The 21,391-nt window shown below is 35.4% G+C and overlaps 1 protein-coding gene across 1 annotated transcript in view; it reads right to left on the reverse strand.

The window, feature by feature from the left end:
* Positions 1-21,391, reverse strand: part of Spt6 (transcription elongation factor Spt6) — a 301,836-nt gene that overhangs the window by 67,629 nt on the left and 212,816 nt on the right. Inside the window, exons 27-28 of the mRNA XM_090369617.1 lie at positions 19,597-19,762; positions 8,280-8,469 (exon numbers count right to left, since the gene is read on the reverse strand). Coding sequence (XP_090225743.1) covers positions 8,280-8,469; positions 19,597-19,762 — 356 coding nt within the window. The remainder of the gene's footprint in view (positions 1-8,279; positions 8,470-19,596; positions 19,763-21,391) is intronic.

Below are 21,391 nucleotides of genomic sequence, written 5' to 3' on the forward strand. Positions count from 1 at the left end.
TGCAAGAAATATATAATACTTACAATACATCAATAAATATAATAACTACAATACATCAATAAATATAATAACTACAATACATCAATAAATATAATAAATACTGATGAAATAATTCAATAGTTATTATATTTAGTGATAACAATATTAATTTGTATCAATTTACAAAATTGCAAAGTTAGCACTTCTAGTAACTTGGAATCAGAGCAAGCTCTTTGATGCCGTTTTGGTGAATGAGCTAGGCATAGATGGCATCTGTGTATAGATTCAGGATTAATAGCAGGTGGGTACTTATAAGATAGAAGGATGGCCTTGGGACCATTCTTCAGTTTTCTGGAGAACCGTAAGCTTGGTCCATTTTATGTTGTCACCCACCAGAGAGTAGGCTCCCTGGTTCATGGTGGCCATTGGAAGGGGGGGGGGGGTTCCCCCAGAAAAAAAAAAGACAAGTACTTAGAATTGCGTGATGTGGGAGACAGAATTTACAGTTCATTCTTCCATCCCACCATTACTGTTGAGGGTGTTTCCTCTATTTGGCAGAATAAAGAAGTTTTTGAATTTTCTGAACCTTTAACATGGGCGATGAAGGGGGAGGGGTCTGTAAAGTTAATAGTAAAGTAGTCAGGTGCTAGTTTCTGTGGCCAGATGCCAGTTTCTTGTAAGTACAAATGCAGGATGGGGTTTGTTTGTTAGGAGCATTAGCAACTAAGGCCATATTGCTCCGGGATATGCGGTGGTCATTCCCTGACCTTTCCGCATCCTCCGTATTTGGTGGTTACGGGCTCAAACCCCAGTATAATCAAGGAAGTGTGTGCTATGCACTGCTGCTCCTTCCCACTTGGCTATGGAGGCGCCGAACAATGTTTTAATTGTACTTATGGGATCCCAGAATACCGAATTGCTCAATAATTTCAGCAGTCATTATTTATTTTATTTTATTTTTTTTTTAACAAGGTATAGTCAATAATCACTTTTAAAGAGCATAATGGCAATTTTCTCAGTTTACAGGGTCAATAAACTGCCACAGATAGCAGTTTTTCTGGTGTTTGCCTTCATGACATCCACTTTTTTTGTGAAAAGTACAGGGAACTGTCGTATAACACAGTAGTTAGGTTCCTATAAAATCTCGTGTAGTGCAAAACCATGTTATACGGCACTAAGAACCAGTACGGGGGGGGGGGGGGGGGTAAGTTTCAAAAGCTAACAAAAACACACCATTTTTTTTATAACTATAGGGAAGTTAATTTTTATTAAAAATAGTAATAACTGAACAAAAATCTTACAAACTATGATACAGTGTGTAAGATAATATATCACATAATGCACGTTCATTTAATTTTCTTCCTCTTCATCACTGCTAAGTACAATCAAACAAGAACATTTTCTCTGTTGCAGAATATCTTCACCTTCTAAACTTTCTTCTGCAGCATCTAGATTTCATGTATCTTCTGCTCTCTAAAAACCAGTAATCTGAGTTTATGTTGTCACCCACCAGAGAGTAGGCTCCCTGGTTCATGGTGGCCATTGGAAGTGGGAGAGGGGGGGGGGGGTCCCCCAGCAAAAAAAAAAAAAAAAAAAAAAGACAAGTACTTAGAATTGCGTGATGTGGGAGACAGAATTTACAGTTCATTCTTTGCTCGATAGATCTTTGTAAAATTTCATGGTATGGAGCTAAGTATTTTTAAAGCTCCCTTTTGAACCTTGTGCTCCTTTTAATTGAAGGATCTGCATTCAAAAAAATAAGATTCTCAGCTAAGTTTATGCCTTCTCATATGCTTTTTAGTAAAAAATTTGGAACTTCATAATTTTCATCCGTGCTATCATCCTCTGAATTGATCTGGTTTACCTCCAATGCCATTTCTACAAAATCTGCCTCGCTGGCCTCACTTTCTACAAGTAATCCTTGAACGTCTTCAGTAGTCACATCATCAAAACCTTCCCTTCCTACCAACTCAGCAAGTTCTACTATTGCACCAATTCCATTTTCTGATGGTTTGACCATACAGTATTTTGTGAATGAACAGGCTTTAGCCATACTTTTTTTCCAACACACAGTTAATGTTGATGGTCGGTTTTACTTCTTTGAGTGACAAAGCTATGATTCTGATACAGTCCACAAATGAAAAATGTCTCCATGCTTCCAACACTTCAATAGATTCGGAATCATTTTTTCCCAAATCCATTGTAATGATTTTCTGATGTAATGAGTTTTAAAGGTAAATTAAAGAAGCTATATTAGGTGGTAGGAACATTACTTCATTTGGATGACTTAAATCTTTTGAATGGCCTGGCATGTTATCCAATAGTAATAAAACTCCCGTATTAGGGAAAAAAATCTATATTTATATAGATTTTTTTATATAGATTTTTTAGATTATATAGATATAGATTTTTTAGATTTTTTTCTAAAAATAGAAATATAGATTTTTTTCCCATAAGTTCGATAGCACAAAACCTAATACGGGGATTTCTCAATAATTCTTTTGTATAACGACTAGTAAGCCAAAAGCGAGGATTTACAAAAAAGAATGGAAACGTTGAAAATGATATCCAACATAATAGCAGAGCTTTTCCTGCACAAAAGCTCAAAAATACTGTGTTATGTAAGGTTTGCCACAATTCTCTAACCGTGTTAGAGTGAAACAGTGTTATATAAGTGCGGTGTTGTGTGAAGATTGCTGCAATTTATCAATCATGTTGCAGAAGTACCATGTTATACGGGGGTTGCCTGTATAGTTCATCAAAAGGAAGATAACAGCTTTCCTTTTGGTTCTTTCAGGTTTATACATTTTTAATAAATCAAATATGGTACATGTTTAATTTACTGTGCATTTTTTTCCCCCAAGTGGGTGCTATGAGGAATATGAAGTAAGCGGGACTAAAAATAGCCAATGCAGCTACAACCAACATAATAAAATAATAAAAAAACAAACCTCCCACTTCATTTTTTAAAGACTGGAGTTAAGCTCAATTACCTCAGTGCTTGTCATAATTTTCACTAGTCATGTCAAAGATAGCAAAGTTGGTGCTGGATGATTGGTAATATCAACTAGCAAAGTGCATAAACAAAAAGCAGATGAACTTGTTCATGCTGATTGTCAGATTAAACAATCAGATATCACTGCAATTTTAAGGACTTTTAAAGAACATGTTCCCCATGTGCTGTCCACGCTATGATACAGAAAAACATGTGACAGACGGATCCATAGGAGGATTGCAAAAGAAATGAAAAGACAACAAGTGAAAGTTTGCCTAGAAATTTTTTGACCTGTTTCAAACACAAAAATGATAATACCTTTTTAAATGTTACTGTGACTTACTACTATAATCAGAAAACAAAAAGCCAGCCCAAGAAATCTGATCAATAAACATCTCCATGATAATTAAAACTTTGGTATAGGTATTATCCAAATTTGTTTGAAAAGGGGAACCATGGTTAATTTGGTCCAATACACAGGAAAACATGGGGAAAAGTTGAAAGATGGAAGCTGTCTGATTCTTTGAACAAAGAATCAGACAAGTAAAGCCTGGAAATACAGCAATGCTGCTTCAACATTATAACATTAATCTTATTGCCACTGTGCAAACTGACAAGAATTTTTCTTTTATCTTTTACAAGTTTAAAGAACATCTTTGAAGCATCAGATATGAATCTTTTGAAGTTAAAGTAGTTGAAAGGAGATGGTCTACCCAAGCACTATATGTCAGAAAAAACTAAAAATGTGCTTGTAGGCCCTGAAGGAGAGACAGCAGTATGACTGTGAATGCAAGATGCTGCAATCAATGGAGTTTAAGAGATTTCCAGCACAGAATAATAATGGGCACAATCAGTCTGCATATGACATTTCAATGGCATTGAAGATCCCTAGGTCGACAGGTGGTGATGTGATTCTGCAAATGAAAGCAGACTGGTGCTGAAACCATCATAAAACAACCCAGAAAACCTTCAAAGCTGATATAATATGACAGGAGAGCTCTACAAATAATCATCTACTCAGAATGCAGGCTGATGTCATAGCACACATAGGTCCAGAGCAAGATGACTGGGACACATGTCAGCACCAACACAATGTGCAGGTTGGTTGTTGCATGATATGGCTACATATCATGCAACAACCTGCATATTACTACAGTTGCGCAGCCATCCACAAACCGCTAATAACCCCAAATAATGTTAGATGTTGTCTAGCTTGGTGTAAGGCCTACTGTTCTGCACTGTAAACCAATGAAAAGCTGTGCTATGGAGTGATAAATCATGGTACATGGTTTACCAGTTTGACAGTCATATCTGGGTGTAATAGATGGCTGGAGAAAGCTACCTGATGGCGTGTAATCCCATTAATGAACTTTGGTGCAGGCAGCATGACGGTCTGGAACCACTGGTTGTTTTGCATAAAACCGTAAATGCTGAGATGTCCTGGAGAATAATGCATTACCTATGTTGTGGCATCATGTCAGGGAAGGCCTATAGCTATATCAGCAGGACAATGCTCCATATCATACCTCTTGTGTTGTAATGAACTGTTCAGTCCAGAGCCCTGACACCATTCCTGGAGAGAACCCCTGGGATGAACTGAATTGTCAAGTATGTATGAGGAGAGACTACACAGAAAACAGAGCTGAACTGGATGCAACTCTGAAAGCCAAATGGTGGAAAATATTGGAGGACATTTACATAAAACGAATGGAGAGCATTCTATAGAGACTAGAGGCTATCAGAAAGGCTGCATGTTTAAACACACATTATTATTTTTCGGGTAAATAAAGCTTATTTGTAGATATGTGTGTGTGTCTGGATGCATTAATGAACTTTGGTAGGGTAATATATATATTCTTATATATCCTTACTCTCTGTACAGTTCACTGAATGTGTACAGCTCTTTGCAGCAGTGAAGTTGTTTGTTAAGAGCCAACTCTGTGGAGTGAGTAGAATGTGGAATCTTAAGGATTGTAAAAATTGTACATATATATTTTAAACTATTAATCTGTTTTCATTCTGACATGATTGGTCAACATTAGAAAAAAATTACTGTAAAAAAAAAAAATCAAAAAAAAAAATCAAATAAAAATATATATAAAAACACAACTTATTATTTTTTTTTATGATGTAGTAATATCCTCTACATTTATATTTATAACTTTATTCAAATTCATTAACTTCTTGAACTGATTTCCATATAATTTAAATTGTTATCTCTTCCTATTTTCAAAGCCATTTTCACACTGCCATCTATTAAAACTATGTTTACTATTAATTTTAAATGCAGATAAGAGATAGTGGTGAGTTCTGGTAGGTATCCAAACAATTAATAGACACATTATTTGAAATGACCTTCAGTTTATATGTAAACATACATACATACTGCTGGAAAGATTAAGAAGGGGACATTCTGTAAAAATATTAATGTACCAAAAATTATTAGTAATGGCAAATGTTGTGAGAAAGCAACCTTATAAAGCATCAGTTAAAAAAAAAAAAAAACACTTCCCATATCACCTATCCATCTCCTCTAACAGCTTGTTCAATTATCCCTTTAATTTATCTAAACTGTCCACCTCTATAACACAGGATAGGAGTTTGTTTTAACAATCAACTACCCGTGGGCCAAAGATCCATCTACCCCATAACCATCCTTTCTCGGTTTGAATTTATGCCTCCCTCCTGTATGTAGTTACAGGCACCTAGTCTCCAGATGATAACTATTGCCTTATACAATGGGATAATCACTACTTCCTTATCACTACAGGCAAAATTCCTGTACATCATTGACAAAATTCCATGAGCTGCACTGGAAGCCTGCCTGCCTGCACTGGTTATAGAACTTCATATCTAACTGCATAATTACCTCAGATCTTTTTTATTCTACATTACCCTGAGTGTGTATGGTTAATCCAGAAAGTAATCACAGTCATTTAAGATTTACTGGATGTAGCAAAAATAGACTACACAGTTGGTACTATCCAATTTTTCATTGGCCCATATCCACATATAATGTCAAATTAAGAAGGTGAGATGGGGAGGGGGACACTAATAAGATATTTTTCAATCAAAATTTGTGCACTGTGTAGTCACATGCAGCCATAAAATACTTCCCCAATGAACAAATGAACAGAATCTCCTCCTCCTCTTGTTTAAGACTCTCCATAACGTTAGCAGTATAAATCTCTACGACTGAGCCAGAAACATCAGTCTGGCTTGGTACGATAATCAATTTCCAAAATGGAAGTATAAGATTTGAAAAACTGTTGGTAAAATAAATCGGCATATAACAATCTTCAACATAACTAGGGTATCGACTTCAGCATGGATGTGAAGTATATTGGATTGAAGAGAGTTATGTTTAGATTTTCAAACATTAGCAGCATAACATCTAAAAGAAACAAACAAATTCCCTTTTTTCAAGCCAAAAGAGAGGAATGTGAAAAGATTTCTGTATGAGTAAGGATAACATACCTAGAATATCAGCTTGCTTGGCCTGTTCTGGATTACTTTTACCAGACGTTTACAATTCAATCTTTTTCTTGAGTTCATCAATTTGTCTTCTTTCAAACATTTTGGATCATGAATTGGCTTTGAACATGAGTTGGTGCTACTCACTAATGACAACGTACTTTTTAATCTAGTAATTCTGAAAAGCTCATATGGCTTTTCTAATCACTTCTAACCTCTTATTTAAACAGACTTTCAAAAAGCTGCCTGTTTTGCCAGCCTAGTTACACATTTAGTCAAAGACATCCAAATGTATACACACATGCTTTAAAATATTTTTTAATTCAGTGGCATGCATCAGTAAGTTTAAATATCTTTCCTTTTAGTACTTCTTCCTAGATAATAGTAAATGTTGAAAAGACTGTCATCCACTTTCACGGGTAGGTAATCAGCTCCCTATTTAATATAATGACAAGAACACCAGGTCCTTGACCTGGTGTTCTTGTCATTATATGTTTCCTCTTTGAATACCTTTGATACTCAAATTTTTAAGCCTACTATAACAAGTGCATTATCAAAACCAAGTGACAAGCAGTTTTTTGAAGAAATTTCACATGCTTTCAGAAGATACCTCAATGTTATGCCCTATAGAGTCACCTTCCATTGATGGCACCAGGAGCATGTTGCTTTTGATTTGATGATTTCTTTCTTTTTTTCTTTTAATTATGAAAAGTTATGATGGGATATAGCTTGGATCACTTTGATTACTGCCATTTATTACAATCAAAAATTGCCCATTTTTCAGAGCTCTTCTTTCCATATTTGTGCAATTTCAATAATAATAATAATGGCTGTTGTTTTTATTCTTCATAACTATATATTTTTTGCTAATTTCACTATCAAGAAACATTTGTAAACATGTCCACATGATCAGCACAATTCGGAGGAAAATTATGTTCTATGATAAAAGATGGACATAAACATTTGGCACGTGTGACATCATCATCACTACGAAATGCTATATCTGTGTTTGTATTCTATACACTGCACACTGTTGTCATGCTCATTTGTTTGCAAATGTCTGATAACATTTCATTTCCTGCCGCTAAAAAATTCAAATATCACATCCACACATGGTACATACATAAGGTGAACGTGTTACCTTTTTCAGATTTTACAATACAGGGAAAATCATGTCTTCTGAAATTTTATGTTGCATTTCTTTGGCATCTTACTAAAGTAAGATGCCAAAGAAATGCAGTGATGCCACACGCCTCACTGCATGCATAACTGTATCAGTTAAGTTTAAACTCTGTTGAAGAAGAGACACGATTGTCTCGAAAGCTCCAAAGTATTCGTAATTAAAGATATTTACTGGATTTACACTTATATTATTTCAAAGTAATTTGTAATTAGCTTTGCAATATACAAAAGCACTACGAAATGATCCATTACAGAGAAAACAATTATAATGCATTTCTATTTTGAAATATACACTAGAACACCTGAAGACCAATTTATTAATGAAAATAAGGAGAAATTTGCAAAATTGTTTAAAAAATTTAAATTTTAATGTAGTTTTACTGTTATTTTGCAAAAAGAAAAAGATGGAGAAAAACAAAGTCCTCGCAAAAAGAGGGAGAAACTCTTTGTCACAAACTATATTATGACAGTGAGAATGGAAAGCTGGCAGCTATATGAAAAAAATAAAAGCAAAAATAGATAATAAAAATTTTGAATAAAGTGCAAATGCTAAAAAAGATAAAGAATTTAGCACTACTAATAGGAATATAGCAAAATTGAAAAATAAGAATATTTATCATACAAATTAAAGTGAACTTATAAAACATACCAATGTAAAATGTCTGTGGTGTTTCTTTGGTAAGCATATTGAATGTTTCCTCAGCATTAGGAACTCTATATGGTGTACGAAGATCTTTATATCTATGATTCAGCTCAGCTCTGATGTCATATAAGGTGATACTTTTGTTGCCAAATCCCTGTCGTTCCAATTCATCTGCAAATGCATCTAGATCCAAATCCTATAAAATTAAGCACCATTTTAATACCAGGAGGGAAAAAAATACTCTGTAAAAGTAATGTGGTAATGAACTATTATTTGTATGTTGGTATAACAAATTCATCCGTTTATTTTTTTTTTTTTTTTATACACTACTAAAAATTCAGATTTGCTTTACATGTGAGGCTGTTTTACACTGAGCCCTTGAAGGGATTTTACAAAATGGCATTGGGAGAAAGAAGACTCAAATTAGGCAACTTAATAAGATGCAGTGCACTTCATTCATTCGTTAAAATTTCAAACTCCTTTCTCTTACGCAGTTTGTCTTCTCTTCATTAATAGCTTAACAATTTTATAGTTTGGAACATTTAAAATTAGTGGTGCCACATTTATGAGGCATGATCAGTTTTTATTTTCAGATTTCAGTTTATTTTATAAAAACTGAAAATTTTATTTCCAGATCAGATTATATGATCAGTTTGCTTATCCTGCAGGGTGAAAAACCAGGATTTCCATAAGGGGAAAACCACTGACCATGCCTGATATCAGTTTACTTGGCCAGTGTGAAAAACAGCTAATAATATGTTAAAAGATAGTGATTATAATCACTTTTTTTTAAGATAACAATAACTTAGAATTATGAGTTAATATATCATATTTTACATGAAGTTGGAGAAATCCACCCTTGAGATAATTTGTATATTAAAAGCAAGTTCAGGGGGTACAAGGTTATAATCTAATACAAGAATTTTTAACCAGATAGTAATTTTTAAGCAGGACAGGAAACATGTCAACAACAATTCTTTATGTAAATGTTCATCTACTCACAAGGCAAAATATTTAAAGGGTGAGAAATTTTATTCATTTATTCACTATAAGGAAGGCTACCTTTATATTTAATTGTCTACAGAACTATCAATGATATTTCACAATACTTCATTTGTAGTAGTATGAGTGGCGTCAATTTAATTGTCTCATATTGTGACTACCTTCACAACGAGTTACCATGATATTGCACTACCTTGAATAAGCAATGCTTCACCAATGGAGAAGACAATTGTTACTTATTCTCAGCAGATATCACCACACAAACATATTGTTATTCAGAGCAGTTTGTTTTAGCTGACTGCCTGCTTGTTCCTTGGTATGGTTTATTACTGATAGTGGGCAACCTCTGTTTTGAAATCTGTTTGTCAGTATTTTAATTTCTGTATTTAAAGCAGATTCAAATGAAGAATATTTAAATGTGTTAAGGAATTGATTTAAAATTATTGATCTTTTGTACATGAAGGGATGGTAGCTGTTAAAATATAAAAACATGCCAGTGTTGATAGGTTTTCTATATATTTTAAACAAAATGTCATTATTATTACAGGTAAGAGTAAAATTTAAAAAATTTAACTATCTACTGTACACATTCTCAGTTTCTAAGGCAAACCATAGTCTACAGTGAATATCATTAAAGGTATATAAAATTTCCTTTATGGTGATTGAGTTTGTGATACAGAGGACATCATCTATGTATCTACCGTAATATCTAATCCTGGGAAGAAAAGTGATAAATATCTGTTCAATTTTTGACAAGTAGATTTCTGACATGAGGCCACTTAGATTCTGATCTACAGGCAATCTAAAAATCTGTTTGTAAACTTTGTTTAGAAAAGTAATAATTGGCTGCTATTAAAAGTTTGATCAAGTCAAAAATTACTGTAATAGGAAGTTGTGTATGGTTTATCGGGAAGAAGTTACTACTCAACATTTCCCATATGATATAGGATGAATGAATGAGAACTGGAATAAAAGGGGGAGTGAATGTAAAGGTGAGAGTATGAAAGGAAATGCTAGGAAGGGTGAGTGAATGATAATGTATGACTCTGGGGATGAGTGGATGAATGCTCAAAGAGTAATTGAGTGAAATTAATTGTGTGAAAGTAAAGGATCAGTGTGAGTGTGTTGTTGAGTGAATGACTGGCATCTGAGTGAAATGGGCTGTGGGAATGCAAGGCTGAAAAAGTGCGCCTGGATGACTGAATGAATGAGAGAAATAGTGTGTGTGTGCGTGCGTGCGCGTGTGTTGAATGTATAAATGTCGAAGGCAGAATGTAAAAGTATGATAGGAAGTTTGTTCAAAAAATTTTATATAATTGTTATATAAATGTGTGTGTTTTTGTTTCACTGTTCAATTAGATATGTGGATAAATATTCTACTAAATTTGATTATTTGCATGTCATTTAAATTAGTGTGAGCTTTCTTTAAATTATTTACTTGTTTAATTAATGCTTTGTTTTTAATTGACAGCATACTCCCTGGTGTGAATAAGAATGATGGACAAAAAAGGAATATATATAAAAAAAACTTGTAAAATGTAAAAACTATAAAATATATATAAAAAAAAAAAATGGTGTGTGAGCGAATGATATAAGTTGCATGTTCTATTCCAGCCTCTGCACCAGACAGATGGATGGCCATGGGAATCTTATGGACTCCAAGGTCATCCATGCTGTTCGCTGTTCCTAGCCGGCATAGTGTGGGATGCTGACACTGGCCAGAAGAGGACCTTTGTCCCAGGTATGACACTCCACCAGCACAACTCTGCTGCTGCCATTAGGCCTTCCTAGCCACACTCCCTTGTGTGGTCCTTTGCCTCCACTCCCCCAGGTGGGAGGTTACCCTGGTATCCCATCTGCTGCCCCTCTTTTCCCTCTGGTGGGACTTGGGCCTGCTCCACTGACTTGGGGGGGGGTCATCTTCCATACGGACCCCCTATCTCTGTCTTTTCCTCCCAGCCTTCAGTTTCCCCCCTCTCTCTAACTTACAACTAGTGTCCGAATCATCTTTAAATTGCTTGAGCCAATAGCTGGAATTCTGTGGTTTTTTACACTATTATGGTGAAATGTGTTTCCCCTTTCATGAAATCCTTAATCATATAAAAAACAAATAAATATTGGGAATCTTCTCTTCATTCCTATTTTTTAAGCTTCGCAAACTTGTCTCACGTGTGCAATTTATGTATCCTGTGTTCGTCGTTATTGATTGCTCATCTTTTTTACGGTTTTAAATTTTACAATAATAAAAAAAAAATAAGTCAGTGAAAAGAAATATCAATCAACCAAACTTCATATGTTGTCAACATAAAGTCCTATATTTACTGTAGTATTTATTTATTAGAAATTTAAGATGTTTAAACCTGTGTTAGTAATTTTATTGGGTTTCTTACTTTTTTTAGTGTTTTTCTTACTAGATTGAACATTTTTTTAGTGCTCTGCCCCTATTTGTATTTTTCCCATAAGCCTTGTTGTTTTCAATAAGCAAAATACCATAACGCAGAGATTTGTAGGAACACATGTACCGCGTTATAACAGAACTGACTGTATATGTATATTGATGACAATCACAACATATCAATGGAGGAAAATTTCATTGATTTTATTGAAACAAAAGAAAAAACAGGAAGCAGTTTAGCAACAGAAATTTTAATTAAATTAAAAGATGGCAGAATCGATATTAACAATGCCTGTGGCCAGGGATATGACAATGGGGGGAAGACATGTCCAGCAAATATAAGGGAGTGCAAGCAATTATTTCCAAAAGAAATAATTTTGCAATTTATGTTCCCTGCTCGGCCCATAATCTTAATTTGGCAAGCATGCATTACCTTAATTTCAGATTACTGTTTTCGGATGGATAAATTTTTATCCATCTCAACCAGCAAGTGGGATAAATTAATGTCGGTTTTCAAAATAACTCTTAAGAGTTAGACTGATGTGAGTTGGATATCTAGAGCAGCAGCAATCAAAGCTCTATGTTCTCAGATTGAAGAATTACACCAAGTTATAAACGAGATGCTGAAGAAACTTCTTCAGAACTTGAGCGATGAGAAATTAATGACATTCTCACTAAAATTGATTATAATTTTGTATGTACTTTATCTATTTAGGATATAATTTTAACTCAAGCAGATAAAGTCAATAAAGCTGCTCAGTCAAAAAATATAACTGTAACTAAAGCTTCACAATTATTGAAAGGGCTGGTATTGTGTGTAAAAGAAATGAGAGAATGCGAATCTGACCACATTTTTGAAGAATGTGCCAATATTGTTAAGTGCATAAATACAACAACAGTTAAAGAAACTGGTATTGTGCATAAAAGAAATGGGAGCCCACAATGAGAGAATTCATTTCTCTGCTAAAAAGGCATATCAAATAAATATAACTGGGGCTTTAGATATACTCATATGTTAGTTAACCTGAGGTTGTTGTTGTTGTTGTTGTAGGGTTTTTTGGCGCAAAAGCAACTTTGGCCATATTGCGCCTATCTATTAATGTTTATGTGACAAGGAAGTTTATATTTCTTAAATCATATAAATGTGATTTATATCTGGTCAAAATATCCTATTAATTTTAAATAAGTGAATATATTTTCAATGTTGGAGTTATCGCCTAGGATTTGTGATAAGGTCAGAGGATCTTGGAAATTTATAGGGAGATGGAAGGCTGACTGTCGCGCCATATGGTATTGTGGACATTCTATGAGGAAATGTTTTACAGTGAGTTGACAAGAACAGTGAAAACATTCTGGGGGGTTTGCTTTGGTGAGTAAGTGAAAGTGCGTGAGATGAGTATGTCCAATGCGCAGTCTCGTTAAAATGACTTCTTCGTGCCGATTTTTACGAAGACTCGATTTCCATGGCTGAAGTTCATGTTTTATTTGAAACAGTTTATTATTTGATTCATTTTGCCACATTTGTGACCACTGAGTATGGAGAATTTTTTTTATAATAGGCCTGTAATCGAAATGTGGAACTTTGTAAAGCTTTAGGTCTGTGTTTGTAGGATTCTTTGCTGCTCTATCGGCTCTTTCATTACCTTCAATGCCTGTATGTCCTGGAATCCAACAGAATTTTACTTGCCTCATTTTACTTTTGAGTTTCACAAGATGAGTTTGTATCTGATGAAGAATGGGATGCGATGGAGTCTGCCTTTGTTGCAGAGCGTGTATTGCACTCAATGAATCTGTGTATATGAGATGTTTCAGATGCGGGGAAGTTGCTATGTATTTTAAGGCCATTAGTATGGCGAATAGCTCGGCAGAATAGCTGCTGCATTGGTTTGGGAGTTGCTGTGAGATAACAGTCTGTGGAAATACCACTGCAGCACCAATTTTGGTGTCTGTTTTAGAGCCATCTGTATATATATGAAGGTATTCAGGGAACTGTGATGAGTGGGCTGCATGCATCTGTTTTATGTTGACATTTGCAAGAGTGCTTTTTCCCCATTGTTGGAAATAAGTGTCACAGATAGGCGTGAAAGTGAACCATGGTGGAATACTTATCCTATTATCCTCATGTATGTTGTCAAAACTTAGGCCCCATTTTGAAACTATTTCTTTTAGTCGTATTCCAGCTGGTTTATTTACTGTAGGTTTATTGTTGTAGAGAATTTCCCACTGTGGGTTAAAAAGATACTGCCAAGTAGGATGATGAGGAAGACTTCGGATTTTAATTGCATAGTTTAATAGCAGCATTTGCCTCCGGAGATATAGTGAGGGTTCGTGGGCCTCTGCATATAAACTTTGGACTGGTGATGTTCTGTATGCCCCTAAGGAGATTCGTAAGGCACTATGATGTATGGAATCGAGCCATTTGATGACACTTGGTCTACAAGAACTATACACAGGGGCTCCATAGTCTAGTCTTGATCTGATTATAGCATGGTATAGGTGAAGTAGTGTGAACCGATCAGCTCCCCACTTCATTGCAGAAAGAACTTTGAGGATATTTAGTTTTTTTTGACAGGTTATTCGGAGGCATTTGATGTGATCCAAAAAGTTAAGTTTTTTATCTAGAATGAGGCCAAGGAAACGTATACTATTTGCTAGCGGTATCAGCTGGTTTTCTAGTCTTATTTCTGGATCTGGGTGCATTTTTCGCTTTCTACAGAAATGTATAGCCATTGTTTTTTGTTGTGATATTCTATAGCCATTGTTTTTAGTCCATAATTCTATTTTTTTTACTGCGCTTTGTAACTGCCTTTCAATCATTTTCATGTTTTGTGAATGGCACGAAATAGTAACATCATCTGCATATAGGAATGTTTCCACTGTTTTTGGCAAGTCTTTTGTAATAGAATTTATTTTGATTGAAAACAAGGTTGCACTCAGTACTGAGCCCTGAGGAACTCCTTCTTCCTGAGAATATATTTGTGACAGATTGTTTTGATATTTTACTTGGAAGGTTCTGACTTTCAGGAAATTTTTTACTAAGAGCGGTAAGTTGCCTCGCAAACCAATGCTGTGGAGATCTTTAAGAACGCCGTATCGCCAGGTAGTATCAAAGGCCTTTTCTATGTCGAGACTGATCATTATTAGATGCTCATTCCTTAGAAAAGCATTTCGGATATTTGCTTCTGCTTTTATCATGGGATCTAGAGAAGATCTATTTTTACGAAAACCGTATTGATTTATGTTAAGTACATTATATGTTTCTAAAAACCAGGTTAATCTGTTGTTCACCATTCTCTCGAGGATTTTCCCAAGGCAACTTGTTAGTGCTATTGGTCGATAACTTGTGGGAATCGTATGATCTTTGCCAGGTTTAGGAAAGGCAATTACAGTGGAGTGAAGCCAGGAATTTGGATAGTAGTTTTCCATGTAAATTCTGTTGTATAGCATAAGCAAAGCCTTTAGGGATTTTTGATTAAGTTGTTGGATCATTTCATAGTGAACTCCATCAGGTCCTGCTGCACTCTTCCTAGACTTAGCCAGAGCTTTTTGCAATTCTTCTATGTTGAAAGGTTGGTTATATGGGAGTTGTTGTCTGGTATTAAAGTTTAGTCTGTATTTTTCAGCAACAGTTTTCGTTTTCTGAAAGGATGGGGTATATGCCGATACTGCTGATATATTTGCAAAAGTAGTTGCAAGTAAGTTTGCGATTTCCTTGGAGTTAGTTATTTCCTGTCCATTCCAGATTATTAGTGGAGTTGGAACTGAAAGAAATTTCCCATTAAGTCTTCTGATTTTGTTCCATATGACACAGGTATCTGTATTTTTATTAATTGTGGAGGCGAATCGTATCCATGAATCCTTTCTACTTTTACGCTGGATATATCTAGCTCTGGCTCTAGCTTTCTTAAAATTTATGAGGTTGATGGAAATGGGATACTTTCGGAAGAGATTCCAAGCCTTATTCTTCTCTCTTTTGGCTATCCTGCATTCTTCATTCCACCACGCTGTGTCGTGTTTATGATATTTTCCAGATGACCGAGGAACTGTAGCTTCAGCTGCTATTAAAATTTGGTTTGTGACATGAGCTGTAGCATTGTCTATGGGCTGAGTGGTGATTATTTGTTCATCCATTGCTGCGATTGTTTTATATTTTGTCCAGTCAGCTTTATGAAACCTCCATCTTTTTTCACCATCGTGATGTGTAACATCATTTATTAATATTTTGCAGACCACTGGAAAATGGTCACTATTAAGAGGATTTTTCAAGATTGTCCATTCAATCAGTGGATATAGGACAGGTGAACATATGGAAATGTCAATTGCAGAGGCTGTTCCAGTGGGCAAATGGATGTATGTCTCAATTCCAGTATTAAGGAGAGAGAGATTTTGCTCTTCCAATAATTTCTCAATCAATTTACCCCGTTTGTCTTGGTGACGGGATCCCCACATGGGATGGTGTCCGTTTAAATCTCCCATGATACAGACCGGGGGTGGTAGCTGGGTTACTAATGCTTCTAGGTCTGAATATGCATACTCTTGATTTGGGGAAAGGTAGAGTGAGACCAGTGAAAAAGTAAACTGGATTGAGACTCGTACTGCAACTGCTTCCAAAGATGTTTGTAGTTGGAGGCGTTTACATGGAATTTTGGAGTCAATTAGAATTGCCACTCCACCATGAGCTCCACAGGAAAGGCATCGGTCTTGTCTATAGGTACCGTAACGGTTCACTGCTGTATTTACTTGGGGAGTTAGGTTAGTTTCTTGAAGACATATACCTACAGGGTGATATTTGTCGATTAGGCTGCGGATGTCATCAATGTTACTGCGGAAACCTCGACAATTCCACTGTATTATTGTGCGCATTATATTGGCTTTGTAGTTGTATTTGTTTCTGACTTTTTACGAGTAGGGGTTTGCTTGGATCGCTCAGGCTTTTTCTCTTTTCTGGGAAAGATTGGGCGAACATCCATCTCTTCCTCAGCATGTATCTCTAAGATTGGTTCTTCCGGGACTTCTTTTTCACATGTATCCATATGATCATGGACAGGAAGTTTGTCATCTATATCTATGTTTTTAGTATTTATGGTTGGCCGTGACGTGGAAGGCATTGGAGGAATTGTAACAGGTGTATTTATGGCTTGATTAGAAGTTGAAATTGAAGATGATTTTGCCGATGGAGCTAGGATTGAGCGAGCCCAATCAGAAATAGAGATGTTTGGAGGGATTGTAACGTTGGTTTGAACTGAAGTGGTAGTGGTGGTGACAACAGTTATCTGTTTATGCTGTTGGACAGTTGCTGCATATGAGCGTGTTATTGCAGTTGGTGATATTTGTTTCTTTGCCTCAGGGTAGGAGACTTTGTGCTCGGTTTTATACTTCTGAATCATTTTTTCTTTTTTCCATGTTTCACAGTCTTTGGAGTAAGCGGAATGATTGCCTCTACAGTTTGGACACTGTAAGATTTGTGCAGAACATTCGGTATGGGTATGATCTTTAGATCCACATGAAGCACATACAGCAGTCCCTCGACATACTGTCTGTGAATGTCCAAATTTTTGACATTTATAACATCTGATTGGGTTCGGTATATATGGTCGGACATGACAGTTCAAGTATCCGGCTTTTACAGATGTTGGTGGATTTGGCAAGTTGAAAGTTAGTATAATGTTTCTGGTTGGAAGTAGTGAACCATCCTTTTTGATTAGTATTCTTTTTACCTGAATAACATTTTGTTCTGAAAGCTCTTGTTTAATTTCTTCCTCGGATACATGTAAAAGATCCCATTCTGTTATAACTCCTTTTGAGTAGTTTAAGGTGGCATGAGGTGACACTTCTATAGGAGTTCCTCCAAGTGTTTTCAATTTAAGTAGCTTGTCAGAATGCTTGGATTGTGTTGTTTCAACAAGCAGGTCACCTGATTTTAGTCTGCGAACCATTTTTGGTGAGCCAGCGACGTTCTCTAAACTTTTCTGAATCAGAAAAGGAGAAAGCTTGCTGACTGGCTGGTCAGTCAAAGAATGTATAATGAGGAAATGAGGCCAGATATTCTGGTCTGTATCCTTCTTTTGTCTCTTAGCAAAGGAAGGGTTGTAATCTTCCTGCTCTCTAGAATGTGATGGGGCATTGATCCCACAAGAGTCAGTGTTGGTATGGTCCATCTTTGCTCCTTTTAGCCCTTGGCAGAGAGACTTTTCTGCCAAGATTTCCGGCCCCGCCACGGGGAGGCAGGAGCAGTGCCTGGTGTGACCAAGCGAAGATTAGTAGGTATTAGTAATATACTATGAGAAAATAAAGAAAGGTGGCTTTCCTTCCTTGCTCTGTACAGGGACTTTTGTTACGAGAGCTGTTATAAAATGAATAGATTTTTTAACGATAAGGACAAAAAGGAACTGTAAATCGCTTTCTAGAAATTGCACTGGAAGTACAGATAAATCGCTCAGTCACAATCGCTTGGCACCCGGGGCCTAACCTGAGGTAAGAAAAATTTAATGATATAGCAACAGGCTTCAATTTTCTCTCTGGCACAAAAATTGAATCTATGACTGTTGTCAAATTACAAAAAGCAGCTGCCAATCTCGCATTAAAGTATGACAAAGATTTAAGTGCTATAGAAATTTCGTAAGAAACAGCAAGTTTTAAAATGCATGCTACAGCTATTTTGCCAAAAATAGGGTCAGCCACTAGCTTGGATTTGTTGAAAATTATTCATGAATGTGAGCGTTAGAACTGTTTCCCAACCTGAAAGTGGTATTAAGAATATTTAACAATGCCAGTGACAGTTCATGTGAAAGAGGTTTCAACAAGGTGAAACTGATTAAAAACTATTTACAGTCAACATTAAGCCAAGAAAAATTATCTGATATGGCCATTTTATCAATTGAGAGTGCCATATGCAATCAAATAAATTTCGACAAAATTATTGATGACTTTTGATCACTCAAAGCTTCCAAAATAAAATTGTAATCTGTACATGTAAAAGCCATGTGTCTGTCTGTAATATATTATTGTTAATTTATTAAATATTGATTATTCTAACTTGTGATATTTTTGACAAAACATTTGTTTCAAGTATTATAATAATATTGTTATTATTTTTGAAATGAATTGATGCATAAATAAATCTTTTATATATTTATATAAGATTTGCTTACGAGAAAATCACTTTAAACAGTTTTTATTTTATTTTTATTAAAGCATGTACCAGAAATGTATTTTAAATACGCACGTGTATATTTTTTTTAATTAAAAAAAAATTATTTTTTTATTTTAGGGGAGGGCACAATTTTTCATTCAGGTACTAAAATGGCTCGGCTCGGCCCTGTTAATAAATATCACAGCTTCGTGCACTCTCAGTCAGTGCTAGCTATATGTGATCTTGAATAATGAAGAGATCCAGTTAACAAAAAAGTGTCAACAGAACAGATATCTAGTTCAGTTCTTGATTTCTTCAGTTATGTTATACATGTAACCAAGAGGATAGCATAATGCTGGAGTTTTTAAAAAGGTTACAAAATAAAACATTTTATTTCCATGTTGGAGTAATTATGTTAATTACCACATTTATTAATGTAGCTAAACCATGAACATTTATAAAGTACACATTTTAGTTATTTTAAATGCAATAATTTGCAGTTTTATTTTAAAAGCCCAGAGTGACAGTCTAAATTTTTTCAGAATATAAACTCTAATTACATAAGAACATGGAAAGAAAAGCACTGAAATTTAAATTCCTGTTATTAGAGTAAAAAAAAAATATATATATATTTAATAATTTAAATATTTAAAATCACACTAAGAGGATAAATAATTAAGAGATTTTTTTATTTTTTAAATTTGGTCTCAAATTATGTGTGTGCATAATATATATTTATATTCAGGCTATTAAGCTTTTTCTTATATATATTAAGTGCATTAAACAATACATACTTTTAACTTTTCTGGATTTTCTAAAATCTCTTCTAGAGCACCTGCTGGATTGATATCTTCTGAAGTATCATCATATTCTAAAGCATCCACTGCCATTTTACGAGCCCATTCATATGCTTCAGGATGAACTCGAGACCCATCAAGTACTTCAACATAGGCATCTGTACTATAATATAAAATTAACAAATAAACATAATTATGAATGTGGAGCAAGTCACTCTAAAGCTGGTAACCTCATAGAACATAAGAGGTAGTCCATCAGTTTTTGCTAAATGTAATTACTTACGACTTAATATCTGCTAAACTAGCAGTGAAAGGGCATTTTAGATTCCACAACAGGTGCATTGATTTTAAGAAGAAATGGACAAACTCTCTTGGCATCAAGACTGTTCAAAAAAAATCATCAGATCTGATTCTGTTGAAGAACCAAAGTAGACATATCTGAAGTGCATTTAGTATGGTAAGAGGAGATTTAACAAGATCCTTAACACTTGAATAAGAGGAAAAGTAAGATGCTAGTATTTCAGCTTCATTGCTGCTTATATTTGTGATTGTTGTTGTTGGGTTTAACGACACATAGGCTACTTGGGCCATATTGTGTCTTCTAATGGTGAATATGAAATAATAACTATATTTTATGATATATTTGTATCCGGGTTAGGAATGTAAATAGTTCCTTTTTATTAGGATCATCTCCCAGAATCTGCAATAAATTTATTGATGACTGTGTTTTAGCAATTGATTTAAAAGTATCTAAGCAGATGTTCTGAAAGTAGGGACAGTCCACTAACAAATGGCGAATGGTCAGTTGTACTTGACATGATGGACATTGTGGAGCGCTGTCATTAGTTAATAGATACAGGTGAGTGAGATGAGTATGCCCAATCCTGAGCCTTCCTAAAATTGTTTCTTCTCGTCTGATTTTCTGGAAGCTGGAGGGCCACAGCGTTGGTTCTGGTTTTATTTGGTATAATTTGTTTCCCGGATAACCTCTCCAGATTAATGACCAGCTATTGTAACATGCTTTACGGATGATATGTTTATAATCAGTATATGGGGTTCGAAAAGTCTGCAAACGAGTATCTGGTTGTTTGGCTGCAAGATCTGCTCTTTCATTTCCTGCTATCCCAGAATGACCTGGAATCCAGCAGAATGTCACAGTTTGGTTTGACTCATTACATAGAAGTAATTTAGAATGGATTTGTTTTATTACAGGGTGACAGGAGTTGGTATTACTATTTATGGCAGAGACAGCACTGAGCGAGTCAGTGTATATTATGGCAGGGCGCCTCCGTAGCCAGGTGGGAAGAAGCAGCAGTGTGTAACGCACGCTTCTTGATTAGACCGGGGTTCGATCCCGTCACCACCAAATACGGGGATGCGGAAAGATCAGGGAATGATCACCGCATATTCCCGGAGCAATATGGCCTTAGTTGCTAATGCTCCTAAAAACCAAATAACAAACAACAACAAACAACAATATTATGGCAGATGAAATTAGAAGTTGAGTAATGTGACCTAGAGCCAAGTTAATAGCATAAAGCTCAGCAGTGAAGATACTGCATTCTACAGGTAATGAGACAGAAGTGCTGAAAGATGGAAAGATGGCCGCAGCGCCTACTTGGGTCTCAGTTTTCGATCCATCTGTATAGATCTTACAGGCCTATGAATTAGAAGCAGAGTGAGCTTCATGTAACTGTGCAATATTGAAGGGACACAAGGTGTTCTTTCCCCACTGTTGGAAATAGTCATTGTAAATTGCAGGGATATTTGTACACGGTGGATCAGGCGGTGT

The sequence above is a fragment of the Mastigoproctus giganteus genome, chromosome 3, assembly GCF_048544385.1.
Source record: "Mastigoproctus giganteus isolate SK-2022 chromosome 3, ASM4854438v1, whole genome shotgun sequence".
NCBI classification, from domain to species: Eukaryota; Metazoa; Arthropoda; class Arachnida; order Uropygi; family Thelyphonidae; genus Mastigoproctus; species Mastigoproctus giganteus.